The sequence below is a fragment of the Pezoporus flaviventris genome, unplaced genomic scaffold, assembly GCF_033815535.1.
Source record: "Pezoporus flaviventris isolate CSIRO_AGI_PZ_B2104156 unplaced genomic scaffold, CSIRO_AGI_Pfla_v1 ptg000013l, whole genome shotgun sequence".
NCBI classification, from domain to species: Eukaryota; Metazoa; Chordata; class Aves; order Psittaciformes; family Psittacidae; genus Pezoporus; species Pezoporus flaviventris.
The window spans coordinates 3,595,307-3,614,785 of NW_026892561.1; the positions used below are offsets into that span (position 1 = coordinate 3,595,307).

The following is a 19,479-nucleotide window of genomic DNA, read 5'->3' on the forward strand; positions in this document are numbered from 1 at the left end:
GTGGAAGTATTGGGCACAGAAGGATTCACAGTGTATGTGAAGCGTGATGACAACAGCCACTGTGAACAATGTCATATAATGTTTCCCTTGAATTTGTAATCCTGTTTTTCATATCTATAATTATGCTCTCTTTTTCTTTGCAGTCATTATTAAAAACAAACCCAAGCTGCTGCTGCAGTCAGTGGTTATTGCTGATGCTATCTGTCTGTTCTGTGCACCTCTGTCTTTTCCGTAAGATGATACCAGGACTTTGCTTTCTGTTTTTCCTTTCAGCAGGCAGTGTGCTGTGCCATTTTTAAAGGAACTAGCACAGTTTCTAAGTCACAAGACAGGTCACATTAGTTATTGCTGTTTGGAGTCAGGAACATGGTGAGGATTTGTTTTATGTTGGGGGAGTTTTCTTTGTACAGACTTGTATACAGCATGTTAGTGGAGTATAGTTCTTTGATCATTAGATGCAGATGCAGTGTCCTAACATTGGCCAGGTGACCTTAACTTTTTTAGTGCAAGGCCTTATTGTTTCATCTGTGAATTTTTTTGTCCAGCAGTTCTGACGGTGATGAACTTGGGCCAAAATTATTCAGCTGGTCTGTATTATCTTGCTGCCAGTAACCCAAAGACCAGCTGAGAACCCTTGTGATGGGTCAGGCTGACATCTGAATGTTGTAAGGGAGAAAAGTACAGCCAGAGTAAGCTGCTGAGAATCTTCTGACTTTGAGATGCAGCAGCAGCGGGGGGGGTTGTGAGTGCAGTAGCATTTCATACAGATGATGTTCCCAGGAGCAGGCACAATGTGGATTTCAACCCACCTGCATGTGTTCAGTTGTCTACTGGTCAGGAACCACGCTGAACATGAGCTGAACTAAAGCAGGTGTTCCAGCAGCAGTCAATAGAATAATTTGGTGCAGTTTGGCAATGTCTCATCCTTAAAGTGACAGCATGATCATAATGTCACTAAGCCTGTAGTCTCTTGTCAGCTCTACATACGCTCAGATGTGCGTTGTCACGCGGTGCTTCTGTGTTCCTGATACCTGAGCTCATCAGATTGCCATGATCCCACATAGTAACTTCTGCATGTCCAGGTTGTTATTTACCTTACATGCAGTTTATTTTGTTTTCAGGAAACACAGAACTTGAAGAGCCTTCCACATGTCACAGGGTAAGAGCATAGTTAAAGAAAATCACCTACCAACATAATGGAAGTCACTTTCATCTTTTGCAATTATTGGAAATGGAATAGCAGGTTATACATGACAATAAGGCTAGAACTGCAGAAAGGGGGTTCAAATGTAGCAGCAATGCACCAGTAGATGTGCTGAGTTTATTCTGTTTTCTTCTGGCAGGTCATCCACATCAGACCTCAATGTGGCATTGCGTGAGTGTATGGCAGCTCTGGATTTGTTTCTTAACAACAAGTTCTCGGATGCTTTGGCTTCTTTACAAGCAAAGTAAGTTGATTACTTTTATTAGTTTTCCTCCATTCAGTTTTATTTGCTTCACCGTCTCTGAGGAGAACTGCCTAGACAGCTAGTTCTGTGTTAATAGTTGATAAGACTGCATGGTTTTGTTCTAGAAGCAAGTTAATATGTTAAGTTTTGGGGAAGACGGAAGTGCTTTACACTTGGGTAAGTAAAGAGATTGATCAAAGGTAACTACAGAAAGCACAGAATTGATGTCCAGAGAAGTAGCTCCTCAGCTGTAGCACAGTATGTGGGGTTCTTGCTCCTGGAAGAATAAAAACCATGGTTTAACACTTTATTTTTGTTTCCCTCCTCTTTTACCCATATTTTTCTGCATGCTGTGAAAAATTTGAGAACCTACAGTCTAAATGAGCAATTGTCCAGGAATTGCCAGGTTTCAGACACATTACTTTAGGTATGAATTCTTGGTTTATTGTCTTTTTAATAACCACTTGCAGAAACTTTCTCACAGCTTATTTGCAATTCAGTATTGTGGCCATGCACTGTCTCCTAATTACATTGCAGCCCAACATGTAATGAGTGGCCCAGCTGCAAGCAGTGAGCGAGGTAATAAAATAGCTTCTAAAAAGTTGTTGCATCTTTACAATGTCTGTGAATTTTCCTACCCTGTCCTGAAGTTACCTGTGCTCTTGGCTTGGTGAAGTCTGTGGTTAAATCACATTCTTTCCCCTCAATTTGCTCCATTTAGTTTTGAGCCATCAGCAGATTTACATCAGGCCTTTTTTCAGGCCACTGGAATGTGAAATAAGTAAAATTCGTAGGTAACGCAGTAGTGTGTGTTTGATATGCATCTGCAGTAACGATAGTAAATACTACATACCTGCTTTGTTGCGGTATCAGCCTCAGTCTTTGATGCCAGAATCTGTAGCTTAACCATGAAAGTACACTCTGTGAAAGACATTCATGACAAATTGTAGGCTCAGATGTATGGTTTTATTCACAGCAGTGTTGTTTTGTGTTTATATATCATCAGAAGTTATAATAAAAATGGTAAGAAGAATAACTGTGTGTTCATTAAATTCTGACAGTAAGGCCCCTGTGCCCATCTGGAAATGCTTACTCAGTGCTTAGCATAAAATAGGGAGATATTTTATTGAAGGGGGTTTTCAAAACACTGCAAAAGCTAGCAAGGCTGTAGGGTTCTTTTTCTGTAAATCCATTTCTCTTCTGTTGCATATGGGTTTTATTCAGCTTTTGTTGGGCTCTGCGGAACATATTTCATGAGCTGATCCTCTGGTTTTGTACCTGATCGTATTCCACAGTGCAAAACCATTTTGAAACTGATTTTTCATGTTATTCCTGTTGCCTTTGGCAGTGAAGAAAATAGACTTGCAATCTTTGCAAGTGTAATGCAGGAACAGGATGCTAAATTTCCCCACAGATGATATCCATTATGGTCATACTCCATCTCATTAGGGAATGACAAGAGCTGTAGAGTGGGCACATGTGGTAATACTGAGGATTTTCTTTAGGAGTCATCAGTTCCTCACTGTTGCCTTTTAGCATGCTGAGATTTGAAATTGGTTTTCACAGTCCATAAACATACTATCTTTGTTTAAAGAAATACTTTTCAGTTTTTACATGCTTGTAAAGGATCTCGTATCACAGCTTTTGCAGCTTTGCCACTTACGTTGTAGGACATACTCTGCTCTGTATTACATTATTGCAGATTCGCTAAATTACTCACATTTGGCTTCCACAATAAGTGTATTTGCAACTGATTTGTACCATGTGTAACTGAGAGCAGATTTGGCAATGTTTGAGAATTAAAATTGGAAGATCTTTCCTAGCAGCTTAGAAATAAATATCTGAGGATGATGTCTAGACTAGTGTTGAGGTAAAGCTCTTTTTTTCCTGTTAGAAAAGCAAATCCGTCATAAAGAAGAGATCTAATTTCATAAAGAATTCATGTGGTCTTTTTGCTTCATGTTGCATAACTTTTCTTGTTTCCTCTTCTACCTTTCAGCTTTCAGAGTCAGGTTTCTTTGTAATCATTAACAATCATTGTAAAATATGATTAAATTATCTTGTGGTTTCTGCAGCAAGTTTAATTAAATTCACCTTTCATATAGAGTAGTCATACTAAGTTGAAGAACTGTTAAGAGTTAAATTCAGTCACCAAACGCAGCGGTGATTTTCAATATGTAACCTGTTAACTGTGACAATGAGTAGCACTGAAACTGTCTAGTCACTGGAGTGGGGAAAAAATATCATCTTCCTTCTCAACGCTGAGATACAGTAAATCAATTAAAAGCTGACTAGGTTTTAGCCCTCATGTAATTGCAAACAGATAATCATAAATCAAAGAGTTGGTCCTGGTGAGATGTCCCTTTCACTTCCCCAAAATAAATGTTTAATATTTTAATATTTATCCTGAAGGCAAGCATGACATAATCACCTGATTTTGTCATGCTTTGACATGCCAAGTGGTTTGACATCAGCATCATAGTTCGCTGATGTCAGTTCACTTGGGAGAATGGTATATAGTAAAGATAAATTCATTACACAGAGTGATCATTGAGGGAGCTGTGACACATCTGTATTGCTGCTTGCAATACTGTAAGAACAGTTTGAGAACAATTCATTCCAGGCAGTTGACTTTATTCTGAAAATAGTCTTCAAAAAGCTTTTAGTGTTGTCTGGTGGTATGTTAGTTCTAAAATGACTGTGTTTGAAAGGTAAATTCAGTGCTTTGATGTGGGAGTATCTTGGGTGGATCTGCTAGTTACTTGTGAAACCCTTACTGGAGTAGTGTAGTTCTGTGGTACCTATTTACTATCACTGGAATTTTTAATATAAGCCAGATTTACAATATTAAATGTTATCTTGTATATTCTGATCTGTAAAAAGTTTAAAGAGGTTACTAAGGAATGGGAGCCTTTTGTAATGACTGTTTCCATGGTGTGGTGAAATGTTTTTGCCCTTGTAGAACAAAAGCAAGCATGAGGGTGGAGGAGCTTTCTCTGAGAACTGATCTGGCAAAGATATTGTGTGACTGTCAAACTAAGAGTAGTGAAAGAGCAAGAGGAATTACACGGAGGCAGAGTGAGGCTCTAGACAGTGTTTGGATAAAGGTGGTGCACAGCTCTGCAGAAAGGTTGAGTTAGCTATTGTAAAGAATGTCAAGAACATGAAGAAGGACATTATTTCTAGGGCTTTTTTTCCTCTTTTTATGCCTGGAGTCTACAAGAAGACAACTTTTATAGCCACTGTAAAGAAATACATTACTGCCAATACCTGACCTTGTTGGTTTCACCTCCTAGATCATAGAATCATAGAATAGTTTTAGTTGGAAAGCACCTTAAGACCATCCAGTTCCAACCCCCCTGCCATGTGAGGGACACCTCACACTAAACCATCTCACCCAAGGCTTCGTCCAACCTGGCTTTGAGCACCGCCAAGGATGGACCATTCACAACCTCCCTGGGCAACCCATTCCAGTGCCTCACCACCCTCACAGTAAAGAATTTCTTCCTTATATGCAATCTAAACTTCCCCTGTTTAAGTTTTAACCCATTACCCCATGTCCTATCACTACAGTCCCTAATGAAGAGTCCCTCCCCAGCATCCCTATAGGCCGCCTTCAGATACTGGAAGGCTGCTATGAGGTCTCCATGCAGCCTTCTCTTCTCCAGGCTGAACAGCCCCAACTTTCTCAGCCTAATGGAAGAACTTAGATTCCAAATCTTGGAGAATGGCTTAGATCACAAAGGCTCAGGGGTTCTCTTGTTTTTCTTTCTGTGGAAGCCCATGCGGTCGGTCTAGCATGTTGTTTGGGCGTTGGGTGGACCTTCTGATCAAAGATGAGGAAAGCCTTCAGGCCTTCTGTGATCACATTCTCTTGGTGCAGTTTCAGTTTAGGTCTCGGTTTCTTACTCATGGATACACTGAACAGACTTGGCTGATCTGTAGAGGGCCTTTCTCACACTGTGCTGTTGGATTTGTTTTACTTGTTTGAGGCATCTTGATGCTAAATCAGGGCATGGATTTGAACGTGGGGTTTCCATAACCTTTCCTGCCTGCTGGATTCCTGTGAAAGCATCCACAAAAAGGTTTTGGGCACCGTGTTTTCACAAAAAATACCAGCCCCTGAGTTAATGACCAGAGGTCAACCCAACCCAAGCCAAGCTTTTTGGTTTCCGTACTTCAGCCGGAGGGGACTGCTGTCACTGTCCTCACTTAGGTCCTTGTTTTCAAGCAGGAATAGAAGTGTTATCCAGCAGCTCTCAAGAAGGGATAGTACTACAAGATCATGATTGCACATAGTTGGAGAACAGGCATGTGGCATAACTCCCTAAGTGCCTAAAGATATTAGTTATAATCCTCTTACTCAGCCATGTGATACCAACTACTGGGGTAAGTCATTAATCACAATATTAGTTTTATTTATGTCATAAAGACTTGTTAACTCCAGTAATGTCCTGGGAAAAGGGCTGCTGAGGAATCAAAGAAGAAATAAAAATGCTATCAAGTTTCATTCTGTATCCATCTGTATAAAATGCAGGCCTTAAAACTCAGGGCAGTATGCCAGGATGGAATTGGCAATTTTAATTGTATAGTTAGTATAAATAGCATAGATAACTCTTTTATATTTGGTTGTATTACTACTTGCATCCCAGCCCCTGAAAAAAATAAATAGTACATTTGAGTGTTTATAAATACCAGTTGACTAATGATAAACATTATTATTATATCCTGTAAATACTAGAGGCAAAATAGATGAAACCATCGATTAGAGCAGGGGTGATTTGGTATCAAAAGCAAAGTACTGGGGAGGGAAATCCTTCCTCTCCCTGTGTATGTGAAAAGCACCAATTTTCCTTTTAGTGCAGTGAATTTAATATTTATCTGCTTTGATTTTGAAAGCAAATTTCTACCATTTTGAAAGAGAACTATTTTAGTGCCTTCCCTGTGCTTTGAATTTGAACCTTGGGAAGGGTTTTATTTTAATAAGTATGAGATGAAGTGTGTTTCTCTGCACCTTCTGAGGGTGATGAGTAATCAAATGAATAGGAGCACTTCATCAGGCTGGCATTTTATAGTATGTTCGTTTTTTTTTGTCTGCTTTACATTATCATTCTGCTGAAAGAATCATGGTCTAGAAGGCCAGGACAGAGCTGTTCTGACTCCACTGGATTTTTCTTCTTGAAAGAAAAAGGTAATGAAGTGTCTCGGTACTAGAAACAAACACCAGAAGTATACCTATTGAGAATAGGTGTGCTGAGGGGCGAGATGCTGTTGAAAGGATATCCTTGTGTGACTGCAAGTATTTTTGAATGTTTCCTGCTATATAAATGGGGATCTAGCTGGTCCATTCTAAAATGATTGAAATGGCAATTGTTGCTCTTCAGCAGTATTTGTCTAAGTCGTGCTATTTGTCAGGGGTGGATTAGCAAGGTCTACAGAGAGTTTCTGAGGCAGGAATTCATCTGAACTTGCCCTTCAACATATTTCCCAAGTTGTCTTTATTGGACCTCTTCACCTGAAGGTATTTTGATTCATTGGCAGAGGATTATACTAAACGTAGGTACTGTCTGAATGCTGTAAATGTGTGCAATATATAAATGCTTCTTCCTGCCAGAGGAAGGAAGACGGCATCTTCCTGCCTGTAGGAGTTAATTGTTTTTCTTGCACTAATGCCAGAGTTTTTGGCTTTCTGCAGAAGAGGCACCGTCTGAAATCCCACAGGATAATAGTTGAATGGATTGGGGTGGAAGGTTGGCGGAAGGGGAGCAGAGAAAAAAGCTATAACGTCTGACGTGGATTGGAATGCTTCTGGTGGGAAGAGCTGTTTGAAGATTCTATTATGGCTGTGGTTATAGTATTGTGTTACTTATCTCCTTTAGTCTGTCCTGGGTAAACACCCCAAATTAGAAGAAGAATATCTGAATTTCTGCCACATGTTCTCATATTGATTAGATACTCCATTAAAAAACCAAACCCCACATAATTCTGTCGTCCCTGAATGGCTCAGCCATGTGGTTAATTCCTATGCTTTTGTATATTAAATACCTATCCTCTGCTCAGAACTGGAACATTTTAGCACAGTTACTGAAACAGGAGCTGTAGGCATGGTTTCCTGGACAAATCTCGATCTCCTTGATTATTTTGCTTGTCCTTTGTATTTGATTCCTAGTTTATTTAAACCTTGTTCCCATGAGGCTGATACATTTCTGGTATTGGATTTATATTTCTTTTTTAAAAGTAATAATGTCATCAAATCAGCTATGACTTGCATCTTGTGTTTTCTTTCAGAACTAAAGAGAGTATGTATCATGCACTGACTTACGCCACCATACTGGAAATGCAAGCAATGATGACATTTGATCCTCAGGACATACTGAATGCAGGAAACACAATGAAGGAAGCTCAGGCTACTTGCCAAAAGTAAGCATGGAGCAATTCAGTCAATAAATGTGCCCTTCATGGGAAAGTTTTGAAAGAGATACAGGTTAAAAAAGGACACGTTCTATAGAAATCGTGGAAAACTGAAGTTGGAAGGGACATCAGGAGTACCTCTAGTCCAGCTGCCTGTTCAAAGGAGGGTCAGTTATGAGGTCACACCACATAACTTTGGCTTTTCAGCAGTCTGGTCTTGAAAACTTCAGTTTACTGCAATATTTCTTGTCAGTTAGGTTTTTGTTCTATCAGGAGCCCTGATTCTCCAGTGTCTGGAGGTTATTTACCGTTTACAGACACTGCAAAGTCTTCCCATTTGGTGATAGTAGTACTGTAGGTAGCTGTGTGTGAGTGAGCTGTGCTTCCACTTCTGTACACACATGAGCACATATAAAAGAAATCCAAAAGCCCCCTTGTCCCCTTTCTTCATCAAGACAGATTTCCACACATGAAGGGTGAAAGACAGATCCTGGGACCATGTTGGCTGTGCTCTGTAGGGAATGTGATGAAGTTTGTGCATATGGTAAGATGGCAGAGGGTTGAGCACTGGAGGTGTGTTAGTGACTCTCTGGGTGGCCAGCTGAAAGATATTGTACTCTGTTGTTGATGCTTTGTGTTCTTCACAATGACCAAATTGCCTTTTCTGCAGATTTAGGAAGAAATCTACAGTAGCTGATTCTATCAACAACCTTGTGCATAGACAAAGCCTTGAACACTTCACTGAAGGTAACATTGTCTCTAACGTGTTACTCCGTTACTCCTTTTACTTTTTACTCCTTCCCCCCCCTTTTTCTCTTTTCTTTCTTTAATTTGAATTGTGTAGTATTGTTCACCCAAATGGCTGATTTGGCAGTTGCTGTGTTGCCATATCCAAAATCACTAACTGATTTTGTTGATTGCTGCCTTGGCATTTCCAAAAATGAGGAACCTAGAAAGAACTAATGAAATGCCTACAAAGGTTCTAGATCCAGGAATTCCTGGAAAACACCAGAGGAATTCCTGCAAAGGTTCTGTAACTGTGTGTTGTTTCTGCTTGGAAACTACTGTTCCAGTAATCTAGGACTGAAAAACACTGCAGCAAATTTGGAAAGGTTTTTGCTCAGTTTGAGCTTTGTGATGTTCTTCCTGTATTAATGGGCTAAGTGGTTTTTCATGACTTTTTATGGGATTGATTTCTTTTCTTTCCCCCTCTGTGTTACACTAGAGGAAATCCATGCAGAAATTTGCTATGCTGAATGTTTACTTCAGAGAGCAGCACTCACATTCCTCCAGGTATGGATTCCTGCATGGCTCTTTGGGGGGGAAAAACACCATACACGTTTCTTAAAATGAAGGACATGGTAGAAGACCATAATTTGACCTAATGGTGTAAGACTCTTTTAACAGGATTAAATCTTGTGATGAGATAGTAGAATGCTTTTGTTAAACAGTGCTGCCTGTCTTTGAGAGAAGGGGAGCTCTACCTCTTCTTTGAATTTTATCTATCTAAACAAATGAAGCTTGATTTGTTTGCTGGTTCAACATTAGCAGTACTTACTTGGGCTCAGGTTTGCAACTGAAACTGTTAATCATAGTTGAAGTAACTGATTTTTCTTCTTGATGTGACTGTACTTGCTATATGACAGTGGGATCTCTTCATCTGTGCAAAAGGGACAATAAAAGTCACATTCACAAAGGGCTTCTGCTACTTGGCTCGAAGATGCTGATAGAGAATGAAATCCAGGTGGTGATTTTATAGTGTTTGGGAACTGCCAGATGGGCTCTGACTGAGGTCACATAAACCATGTAACCTTTTTCAGTGACCTGTCATGCCCCTCCTCTAGAAACTATTGCTTCATAGCAAAACCAGTAATCAGAGTAGCTTCTCCTGAAGACTTTTAGGGTGCTGATGATGGTGACTTCACGGTAAGATGCAGGACTTTGAAATGGCCACGGTGTAGCTCTCTATTTCCATATTCCTTTGGTTTGAGTAGCCTTTAGCACTGGGGACAGTTTGCGACAGCTGTGGAAGCAAGGTTTTTCAGAACTCGTTGTGTCTGTAAGAAAGGAGTGTTTTAATTCAGTGTCTCTTGGTTTTAAGCACTGTTTTAGCAGATATCTGCTTTTAAAAGTGTTCATAGATACATGAGAGATTTGAGAGTAAGAAAATGATTTCTTGTCCTCTTCTGCGCAAAGAATGTCTGTTCGCTTCCTCTTCTGTGTTTAATGTTTCATGAACAGGTTTTAAGAATTAAACAGAGGCACTTGGTTCCAACAGCTGTTGCAGTGGGTTAGGCGTGATGCTTAACAAAAATGACCAAATCCAGTTGAAAACACAGAAAAATTAGTCTCAGGATTTTTCAAGGGCTGGACTATTCTCATGTCAGTTATCTCTGTTGTTGGTATAATGAGTATTCTGAATTTAAGCATTTGAGAGCCATCTTGTTTCCTCTTTCAATTTGCCATTCAAAGGAAAATATAACTGAATCTTTAATTATGGTTAGGTATGCAGTACAGCCCCCCTCCCCCCCCCAGTTGCTAATTAAAAACTGATTTTTACTTGTGATTGGGATTCACATGTGTGGGGATGTATCCTCAGGAATTATATGTTCATTTATGGTGCATAGTTTCTGTCCTCAGCAATCATAATAACATTGCTTAAGAATGACTTTAAAGGACACAGGTCTTGTTGCAAGCTGCAGGAGTAGTAAGCCCCTGCCCTTCAGTTCCAGCCATCAGGCTTCCTATGGTAGGTCATAAAAAGCAAAGTCTGGAAGAAGTTGAGCTGTGATGGTTGGATCAAGTTATTTTCCTTACAGCAGATGGAAAGCACTTTGAGGCAGGTTCTGTCTCTTTGTTTACATGTCAGTGAGCACAGTTGGGCCCTGTTTCTTTAACAATAACAGCAAAACTACCAGATGTTCATCTAATCTATGGTATATTCCCCACAATGCTTCATACAGCCTCTTAAAATACCATCACAAAACCCGTCTGCTAAAACACATGTATTCTTCCAGTCTCAAACTAATAGCAGGTATCAAAACAAACCAGAATGACAGGTTATATTTGATGAGTGAGGCAAGAAACTGCCACCAAAAGTTACAAGGCTAAAGAGTTCTCTCTTTGGAGTATAGCTGTAAACTAATGGTCCCCCAGACACGCTTTGCTGCAAGTTCTCAGTTTGTTACAGTTTGTAATGTAACATATTACTATGCTAGTATGGATCTCATAGATACCTGAGTATTCAGACCAGAGAGAGCATATCCAGCATAACTCTACTTACCCTGCTTCCTTTTCAGGATGTAAAACCATATTCTTTAGACTCTGTAGGACAGGCTGTTATTTGTATCTGATGTTGAGCCAGGAAATGTTCACATCTCAACTGTGCTGAAGGACAAATGAGAGACAGCTATTTTTTGAAAGCCACAAATTCTTACTACCTTAGGTACCATTCATTAGCTTAGTAACTGTGTCCATTAATCCAAACTCAGATGTTCCAAAGGTTACAGGGGGCTAAACTAATCACAGAAGGCATCAAAATGAATTGCATATGTGTGAACAGAATAAATAATATTTTAACATAGAAAGGAAATCCTAGATCCCTGTATTGTTTCTCAGAGACTAGCATGGTCTGTGTCATGATGGTTATGTTTAAGGCATGTGCTCATATGAAGAAGACGAAAGCCCCTTATAATGCTTACAGTTCATGTTGCTAATGTGTTTCCATTCTAACAGGATGAGAATATGGTTAGCTTCATTAAAGGAGGCATCAAAGTCCGAAACAGTTACCAAACATACAGGTGAGTCGGAGTGCTGATGTGATGAAGTGTACTCTTTCACTATAAAGTGTTGCTGGGCAAATTGTCCAATTCACAAATAATTACTGTGGTATTCATGGCAGCCTTTATTATGGGCCCCATGTCTATAGGGTTTCTCAGCCCAAATTCCTCCTTTGCATGACAAACCATATTATGGTTGATTTGTATTGTAAAGATAGTGGACCCTAACCCTGTTAACTCCCAAGTTTTGCCTACTTCAAGTACTGTATACTTGAAATTATGTCAAAAAATGACTGTTCTAAATGATATAGTGGTGTGTGTCAGCATAGTGCAGTTTTGATGTCTCGCAGTCACTGGGCATGTGAAATGGCGTTTCTTTGTAGTTCTAGCTACGGCTTTTTGGAACATTCAAAAGCAGTAGTTGAAGCAGAAGTAATTCCATAATAAATGCATGAAACTAAAACAAAATGAAGAGACAATAAATTGAAGTATAAAGGGCTTCAAACAAAGATTAAACAAATTTACAGGAAATAGGCTTATGGGGGCTAGTTACCATAGTAAAACAGATGCAGTTTCTCTGGGTCATGAAGTCCCTGAACAGTCAATTCCTAGATGATGTTTTTTCCAAACATATGCCATTGAGTGAATTATTTGCTTAGCTGGACTTTTAATCTGGTTAAGTATGACAGTTGTTCTACTCTGAAGGTGCATGCTATTGAAAATGATAAGCAGGGCTGCTTATCTGAACTCACAACATGCCTATTACTCAGTGTCTACAAGCCAAAAACACGTACTTAAGCAGATTTCTTTTCATCCAGGAAGCTGGGGAGAGCTACTTTCAACATGTGCAAAAGGTTTTGAAGTGCAGTAGTAAATCCTAAAAATTACATTAAACTGGGCAGCACACTCAGTTGTGCCTCAGTAAATTAAGACCAGCTCTAGTATATTTAAAAACAAAGTGTTATAAATTTAGTGGTTCTTAGGTGGTCTTCGAAAGAATGCTAATAGCAACTTGCTTTGTACTAAAACATGTATGTTAACAAAGGAGAAGTTTGTATGTGCAGTTGGCAGTTACAATTGTTGGACTGTACCTTTGATGTGGGAAGAAAGAATTGTTTGCAGCATTGGCAAGAGTGTGTGCAACAGGTTACAGAGAAAACACTGGAATATGGAAACGAGACTTTATTTGCTTGGATTGATCAGTATTGTTTACAACATAGCTTTCATATAAGAAGCTGTCTTTCCTTTTGCCACTGTTAGCAGTTGCTGTTTGGTAATCTGCAGCAAGAACCATTAAAAGACAGGAGGAATAAAGGTTGCAAAAATACAATTTTTATCAATTTACAAGTCCTTTTCAGGGAGGAAAGGTTACCATACACTGTAAAAAAAGATGGAATGAGCTAAAATGGTCATTCAGGTTAAAACATTTGCTTATTGTCAGTGAATAAGAGTATAAGAAAACTTTCACAGTAATACAGGCTTGTATGAATAATTTGAAGAAATGAAAGCTAAATGTGCATCATATTTTGTTGCATTGTAGGACTTGAAATTTGGACTCAGCCACAAAAAGTCACATCTAGCAGATACAAAAGAGCATCCAGTCCAGGTTCTCCATAAGTATACTGAAAGGGAGAGAGATGACTGTCCATAGTTGTGTGGGTTGAAGGCAACTCTAAATGCAGGTCCATTGTAAAACTTCATTTATAACAAATATTGCTTTATCTGCTGGCAACAAGCAGTAGATAAAAACATGAGAGCCTGAATGCAAATATGTGGCTGCCATTAAAAAAGGTTTTTTTTCCTTCTCCTGGCAATTAACAAAATGAACTAAAACAATAGCGTGAAAAACACATAGCTAAAGAAAACTTGGAGACAAAACAGGTTCAAATCCATCTGGATTGCACAGGGAAGTAAAGGGATACTACAAAGCTGAGACCTAGAAAAGGTAGAAAAATCAGCAAAAAGTAATTTCGAATATACCTGCCCTTTTAAAAATATTTCTTACTGTTTTCCTATATATAATAAAATGTTCTTTTCAGTGAACATGAGGAAGAAGGGAATACCTTCAGGGATTAGTGAAACTCAGATCCAGTTTGCTAATTTAAATTTCACTCTCCTACACTGCCCCATCATCTCTTTTCATATTAGTAGAGGTTTATATTGCTCCCAGCAGCCATTCTTGACACATTTTCAGGCAGAAATGTGGTTGCAAATTGACTATGTCAGTTTGACAGAAATTAATCTCCAGGACTCCATATATTTTTGAATTGGTGGTAGTGTGACAGAAATGATTTGTGGATAGAGCCAACAAAATGTTTGTTCACCTGAGTGAGATGACAGACTTTAAACGCCTGTGTAATTCAAGGTGACTGGGTTACTTTCTTTCTGAATTGTAATCCATCATTTTATTTATTGACAATGTAACAGATCCCTGTGCATTTGCAGGGAGCTGGACAGTCTCATACAGTCTCCACATTATGTCAAAGGAGAGAACCATCTTCATTTTGAGGGAGGTGTAAAACTTGGAGTTGGAGCATTTAATCTGGTACGTACCAAGAGTTCTTCTCTTGAAGTCCTGCAGCCTCCTGAAAATGATTCTTAACACCTAAGAAGTTCCGTGAACATCACTGTTACTAATTGTATGGTTATAGGATGTGCTCTGACACAGGATCCTCATCTCTGGTCTCAGAATGTCAGACAGTAGTACACTTTAGAAATAGACTGCTACTTGCAGCATGGGCAGCACTGCTTTGTGTGTGCAGACCCACTTGTGCATCCTCATGGGGAGATTATCAACTAAGAAGTTATCTCATCTGATATGGGTTTAAGGGCATGTTCTTTGAGAATATAGCTGAGTGCCTGAGCTCAGCTTCCAGTAAAGGTGATCATTAGCCAAGTGACCAGTGACTGGGAGGTGCTTGGAGGGAAAGGTATTATAGTCTCATGAGAAGTTACAAACTAGGATGGGGGCCAGGAGAAGCCTTGCTCAGAAGCAGCAGTTGCCTGTGCTTATTGATTTCCATGTACTGTTTAACTGGCACTTGGGAAGCAACCAGGGACTTGGCTGTTAGCAGGGCAGTATTTCTGAAGCATCCAAGAAGTACTGGAGTTACTAAGTGCCGTGTAAACATATTTCTGTGCAAGCAATCTTGGAGACACAGGTTCCCTATATTAAACAGGTACTTTTGTTTAAGTTGTATGTAAAATATAGTAGGTGTGCATATTTGGCCAGAAAATAGTCAGACATAAAGATGTTTTTGGTAATTTCAGTGTTTGGAAAAGTTGTAGGGGACAGTGGGTAGCTGAGAGGCATACAGTGCATTACTGCATAACTGTTGCATTTCTTTCCATAGACATTGTCCATGTTTCCTGCACGGATACTGAGATTGCTGGAGTTTGTTGGTTTTTCTGGGAACAAGGTAAATGTGAACTAAGTATTGGTACATTCCTCTCACTCTTAAATTGTGAACTGAGACAGGAGCTTCTCTCTTCTTCCTCATGTTAGCTCAGTAGAGGCAAAAATCAAATAGTTCTATATGTCAGTTACGACAACAAGCCAACTTGTTTCTCTCCTAGAAATGTAAGAGCAGTTCATGTACCAGCAGGGTTCCGAGAACACTTTGCTGAACACTCCTCTTATTACTGCAGATGAAAATTGTCCCTCTAATTGAATTTGTGATGTTTTCTTTTGGCCCTGGGATTTCTTGTATGGGTATGAGTGGGCTGATATTTGTGTTGATGAGTCAGCTCCTATTCCAGTCTTTTTAATAACTCACTGAAGCATGACCTATGTTATCATAAATCTAAGTGAAACCCTGCTGTCTGCACACCATAAATTATGGAGTATTTTAAACATGTTGATCAAAGCTCATTGATGAGCATTTACTTTAGCGTCCTAAAAAGGTCTTTTTGCATTTACCATTGGTGAGTCAGATGTCTAAAGCCAAAAGCAGAATTGAAATTGCATTTTCAATCATTTTGAGTGGTGATTTTCCAGAGCTTGCAAGAAGCTGTCCCCTGCAGTACAGGCAGGAGTCTGGAAGGTAAAAGAAACAGTGACAGAGGAGGAGAGGGAAAGGAGTTTAGAATATGTCTGTATTTGATCTTTAAATCTTTTCCATTAAATGCTCATGGTGAGCATCAGATTGTGCAAGAGACAAAAGAGCCATGGTTAGTGCCTTGAGCTGTTTACAGTTTATCTGAGAGAAGTGCAGAGCACTGGAAGGCACCTTGCTTTTGGTGTGGGTCATGTGTTTATCAGAACTGGATTTAAAATTGCATTGTGATATCTTCCACGATACCAGTCTGCCTTGGAGCCAGCAGATTTACCCCGAGGGACTCTTCTTGTCTCTCAGACATGTCGTGTCTGATAGTAAATGAGGACATGCCCAAAGCTTCATTACTCCCAAAGCCATTTGTAGGCACTGTGGACAACATGATCAACTTAACAGCAGTCTGGAGTCTCAAAATAGTAGGTAGGGATAAGATCAAGAAAGTATAAAAGTAGCCTGAGGCCATGATTGTTCCCTTCCAGTCCAACAGGTGCCAGTTGTGCTTGTCTCTCTGTTTAAGCTCTGTTCCCCTGTATCGTTAGTCAAAATACGGGCTTATTTGTATTTAATAGCATAGGACCTGTGTTTGGGCATTTAGGTTCAATGCAGTTTTGCCCAATTTTGTAAGAAGTTTTTTGTGGGCAGAGGTTTGTGGAACACACCATCAGGTACACTGTCCTGGGGAGGCTGGCCTTCCTCACTCACTGGGCAGTAAGTGGGGCACGTGTTCCATCTGGACTTTTTGTGTTTAATGATAACTAACTTCTGATGTGAGATCAGAAGAGTCCTTGCACTATCTCCCATGTAAGCACTGAACTGTTCTTCCTGACTCCTCTGCCTGGTCTCAGGCTAAATATTTACTCTCGTTCTTATTTTATAGGCAGTTACAAATACTGTGCTGCTGAACTGTGAAGAAGTCTGACATGAGCAATTTGTCAGGGGGTCGATGACAGCATGATTTCAGAGCAGGAAAGCTTTCAGATAGAACCACTGTCTTTCAAATTGTACTGTTTGATGTGGGAGGACACTTTTCCTAAAGCAGCTGAGCTGAAGAATATTTTTGATATGTCAGTTTGTAATACCTGGGTTCCAGTTCGTCACTAAAGCATCTTTTTGAATTGCGTCTTGGTCTCTTCTCCACATTTTAAATGAAGACTAAATCTAAAATGCTACATTCAAATGTGCTGTCTATCAGTTTAATTAGTATCCATCTTCCTTGCTAAGCCTGCAGTAAAATGATCAGGTCATGGGACATGACCTTGCTTTGCTTTCCTTGTCAGGATCCATAATTAAAAGGGAGTGATCTCAAAATATCATTAAAGAGCATTCACATCAGAAAAGTAGATGGATTTTAGTCAGTGGCAGCTAAAATAAGCATGAATCAGTATCAGCATTGTCTGATAATGATTTTGAGCATTGTCCTTGTTCATCCCGTATTCACTAGGAGGAATCCCCACTGCTCATATGGGGAGTCCTGAATGACAGAGCACTGGATGTCCTGGGGCAAGGATCAAATCAGTAAGATACCAGTGTAACATAGTGTAGTGGCAGTCTTGGGAATTAAGAGATTGTGGGATGTTATGAGCAACTTGCGAAGGAAGGTGAGAGTTAGTGTACTGGATCACATTAATCATAGAATCACAGAATAGTTAGGGTTGGAAAGGACCTTAAGACCATCAAGTTCCAATCCCCCTGCCATGGGCAGGGACACCTCACACTAAACCATCTCACCCAAGGCTCTGTCCAGCCTGGCCTTGAACACCACCAGGGATGGAGCATTCACAACTTCCCTGGGCAACCCATTCCAGTGCCTCACTACCCTCACAGTAAAGAATTTCTTCCTTATAGAATCATAGAATAATAGAATCATTAGGGTTGGAAAGGACCTTAAGATCATCTAGTTTCAACCCCCCTGCCATGGGGGCATCTATATCCAATCTAAACTTCCCCTGTTTAAATTTTAACCCATTACCCCTTATACCTTAATTCCCTTCAGAGTAACTTACATTTTCTGTGAAAACAAAACCTAAATGTGTTAATGTCATTTAAATATTTTGGAGAAATTACGAGAATTTACTGCCTCAACATCTGTTTTATATTGCAGCAATATGCCCTGTAATAGACTTTTGTTTGGAAGCTCCTTCCTGGTGTTCTGGGATTGCTCATACCACCTGTGGCATAGGTGTGGGAGATATTTATGGGTTATTTATGATTAGAAGGTGTGTCCTAACAATTAAATGTAATATACTCACTTAGTGACTGGCACCAGGGAGTGTAGTTTGCATACAGAATTCCTCCTTAGGCTCAAGTAGTAGCTGCCTGTGATTTGTTTCTGAGATACTCATTTGATCCCCAGCGAGTATTACATGGAGGTATTGCCCAGCTCATGACACCTCTCTTAGCTGATTAGGTTTGCTGGCTAATCTCCTTAGGCTCCCTATGGAGAAAGAGTAGGTGCTTGAAAAGGTGATTCATGCCTGACCTTAGGCTTCTATGCTGAATTGTTCCTTGGAGGAGTACCTCTGAGTCCACAGCCACAGAGGGAGCCTAGGGAGGCTGGCTGGCTGAGCATGGTATCTAAAACAATTTAAGCAGCAACACCATCATCTCGCTTTTCTGTGGATCTCATCATAACAGAACCAGTTTGCAAGGGTTTTTTTGAGGAAAAGCAGCTTTGTTGCAGCCTTTTCTATACACAGATGTGTAGTACTAATAGCAACACCTTCCAGATTTCTCTTTTACAGACTGATTATATTGTAACTTTAATATAGAAAGGTTGGGGTATTCAAGTGGCAGAGTGAAAAGTAAGCATTCTTTAATACCTGTGCTGGACAAAACAGGATTATGGACATACCACAGAGAGAACTAACTTGCTCGGTGAGTTTCCCATACCTGTGCAACTACTCAGCTTTAGGGTCAAGTGTGCCAGGTTTGCATCCTTCTGATGAATGGACAATGTTCTTAATCCGGTTACTTCACAGTGACTGCTTTCCAGGATGAAGTCCCACGCAAGGAGGGTTCAGGTTGCATTCTTTGTTCATAGAGATGATAACTTTGTGTTTGCCTGTATTAAAATACATTTTTGAGACTAAAATACATGAGATCAACTCAACAAATTATTACGTTATTCCATATGAGTAATAAAAATTGTTTCTGTATCATTCTTAGTGCTATTCACAGATGTGATCAGCATTCTTTTTATGTGTTTTTCTATTATGTGGAAGATAATGACTGTAAACACTGTTAAGTGCTGGTACTGATGTCAGTAAAGGCTCAGTGGAATATCCAGCCTGAAGATTTTTCACTTCAGAAAAATGTACTTTGGAAATCTACTTTGGGATTTTTTTTGCCAAAATTCATTCCATAGAATGTTTTGTCTTCTCCCTTGCAGTGCTCTAGTGCTGGGTTTTAAAATCCACATATTTGTGGGTCTCATCTGGGCAGTTTAAAGAAGCTGAATGCATCATATTTTATTACTTATCTGTATCAATCAAACTTTTGCTCTTTGCAGCAATTGCAGTTGGCTTTATTTTGCAGAGTGCTTGATTTCCATTATTGTCTCTGATTTTCAGTAGTGATTTTGCTAGCTTTTAATCTCTTCTGAAGTGACATGCAAGTTAGTATTGTCATTATTTTGCTGTGACTAAATGTTGCACTAATTGACCTGCAGATATGTTTGTTAATTACCTTTCCCTGTAATAAATGCAATAAACTGAGATTTATGGAAAACCCCACCAAGCAGCTGTATGTGTGTGAAAACACAGCCACACTAGTTAAGTGAAGAAATTC

At 39.6% G+C, this 19,479-nt stretch overlaps 1 protein-coding gene across 3 annotated transcripts in view; it reads left to right on the plus strand.

Moving 5' to 3' along the window:
* Window positions 1-19,479, plus strand: part of TTC39A (tetratricopeptide repeat domain 39A) — a 45,480-nt gene that overhangs the window by 10,311 nt on the left and 15,690 nt on the right. For all 3 annotated transcript variants that reach the window (XM_061451248.1, XM_061451249.1, XM_061451247.1), the window contains exons 2-8: window positions 1,344-1,448; window positions 7,737-7,868; window positions 8,530-8,606; window positions 9,085-9,152; window positions 11,595-11,659; window positions 14,084-14,183; window positions 14,992-15,057. In XM_061451248.1, the coding sequence (XP_061307232.1) occupies window positions 1,344-1,448; window positions 7,737-7,868; window positions 8,530-8,606; window positions 9,085-9,152; window positions 11,595-11,659; window positions 14,084-14,183; window positions 14,992-15,057 (613 nt within the window). The remainder of the gene's footprint in view (window positions 1-1,343; window positions 1,449-7,736; window positions 7,869-8,529; window positions 8,607-9,084; window positions 9,153-11,594; window positions 11,660-14,083; window positions 14,184-14,991; window positions 15,058-19,479) is intronic.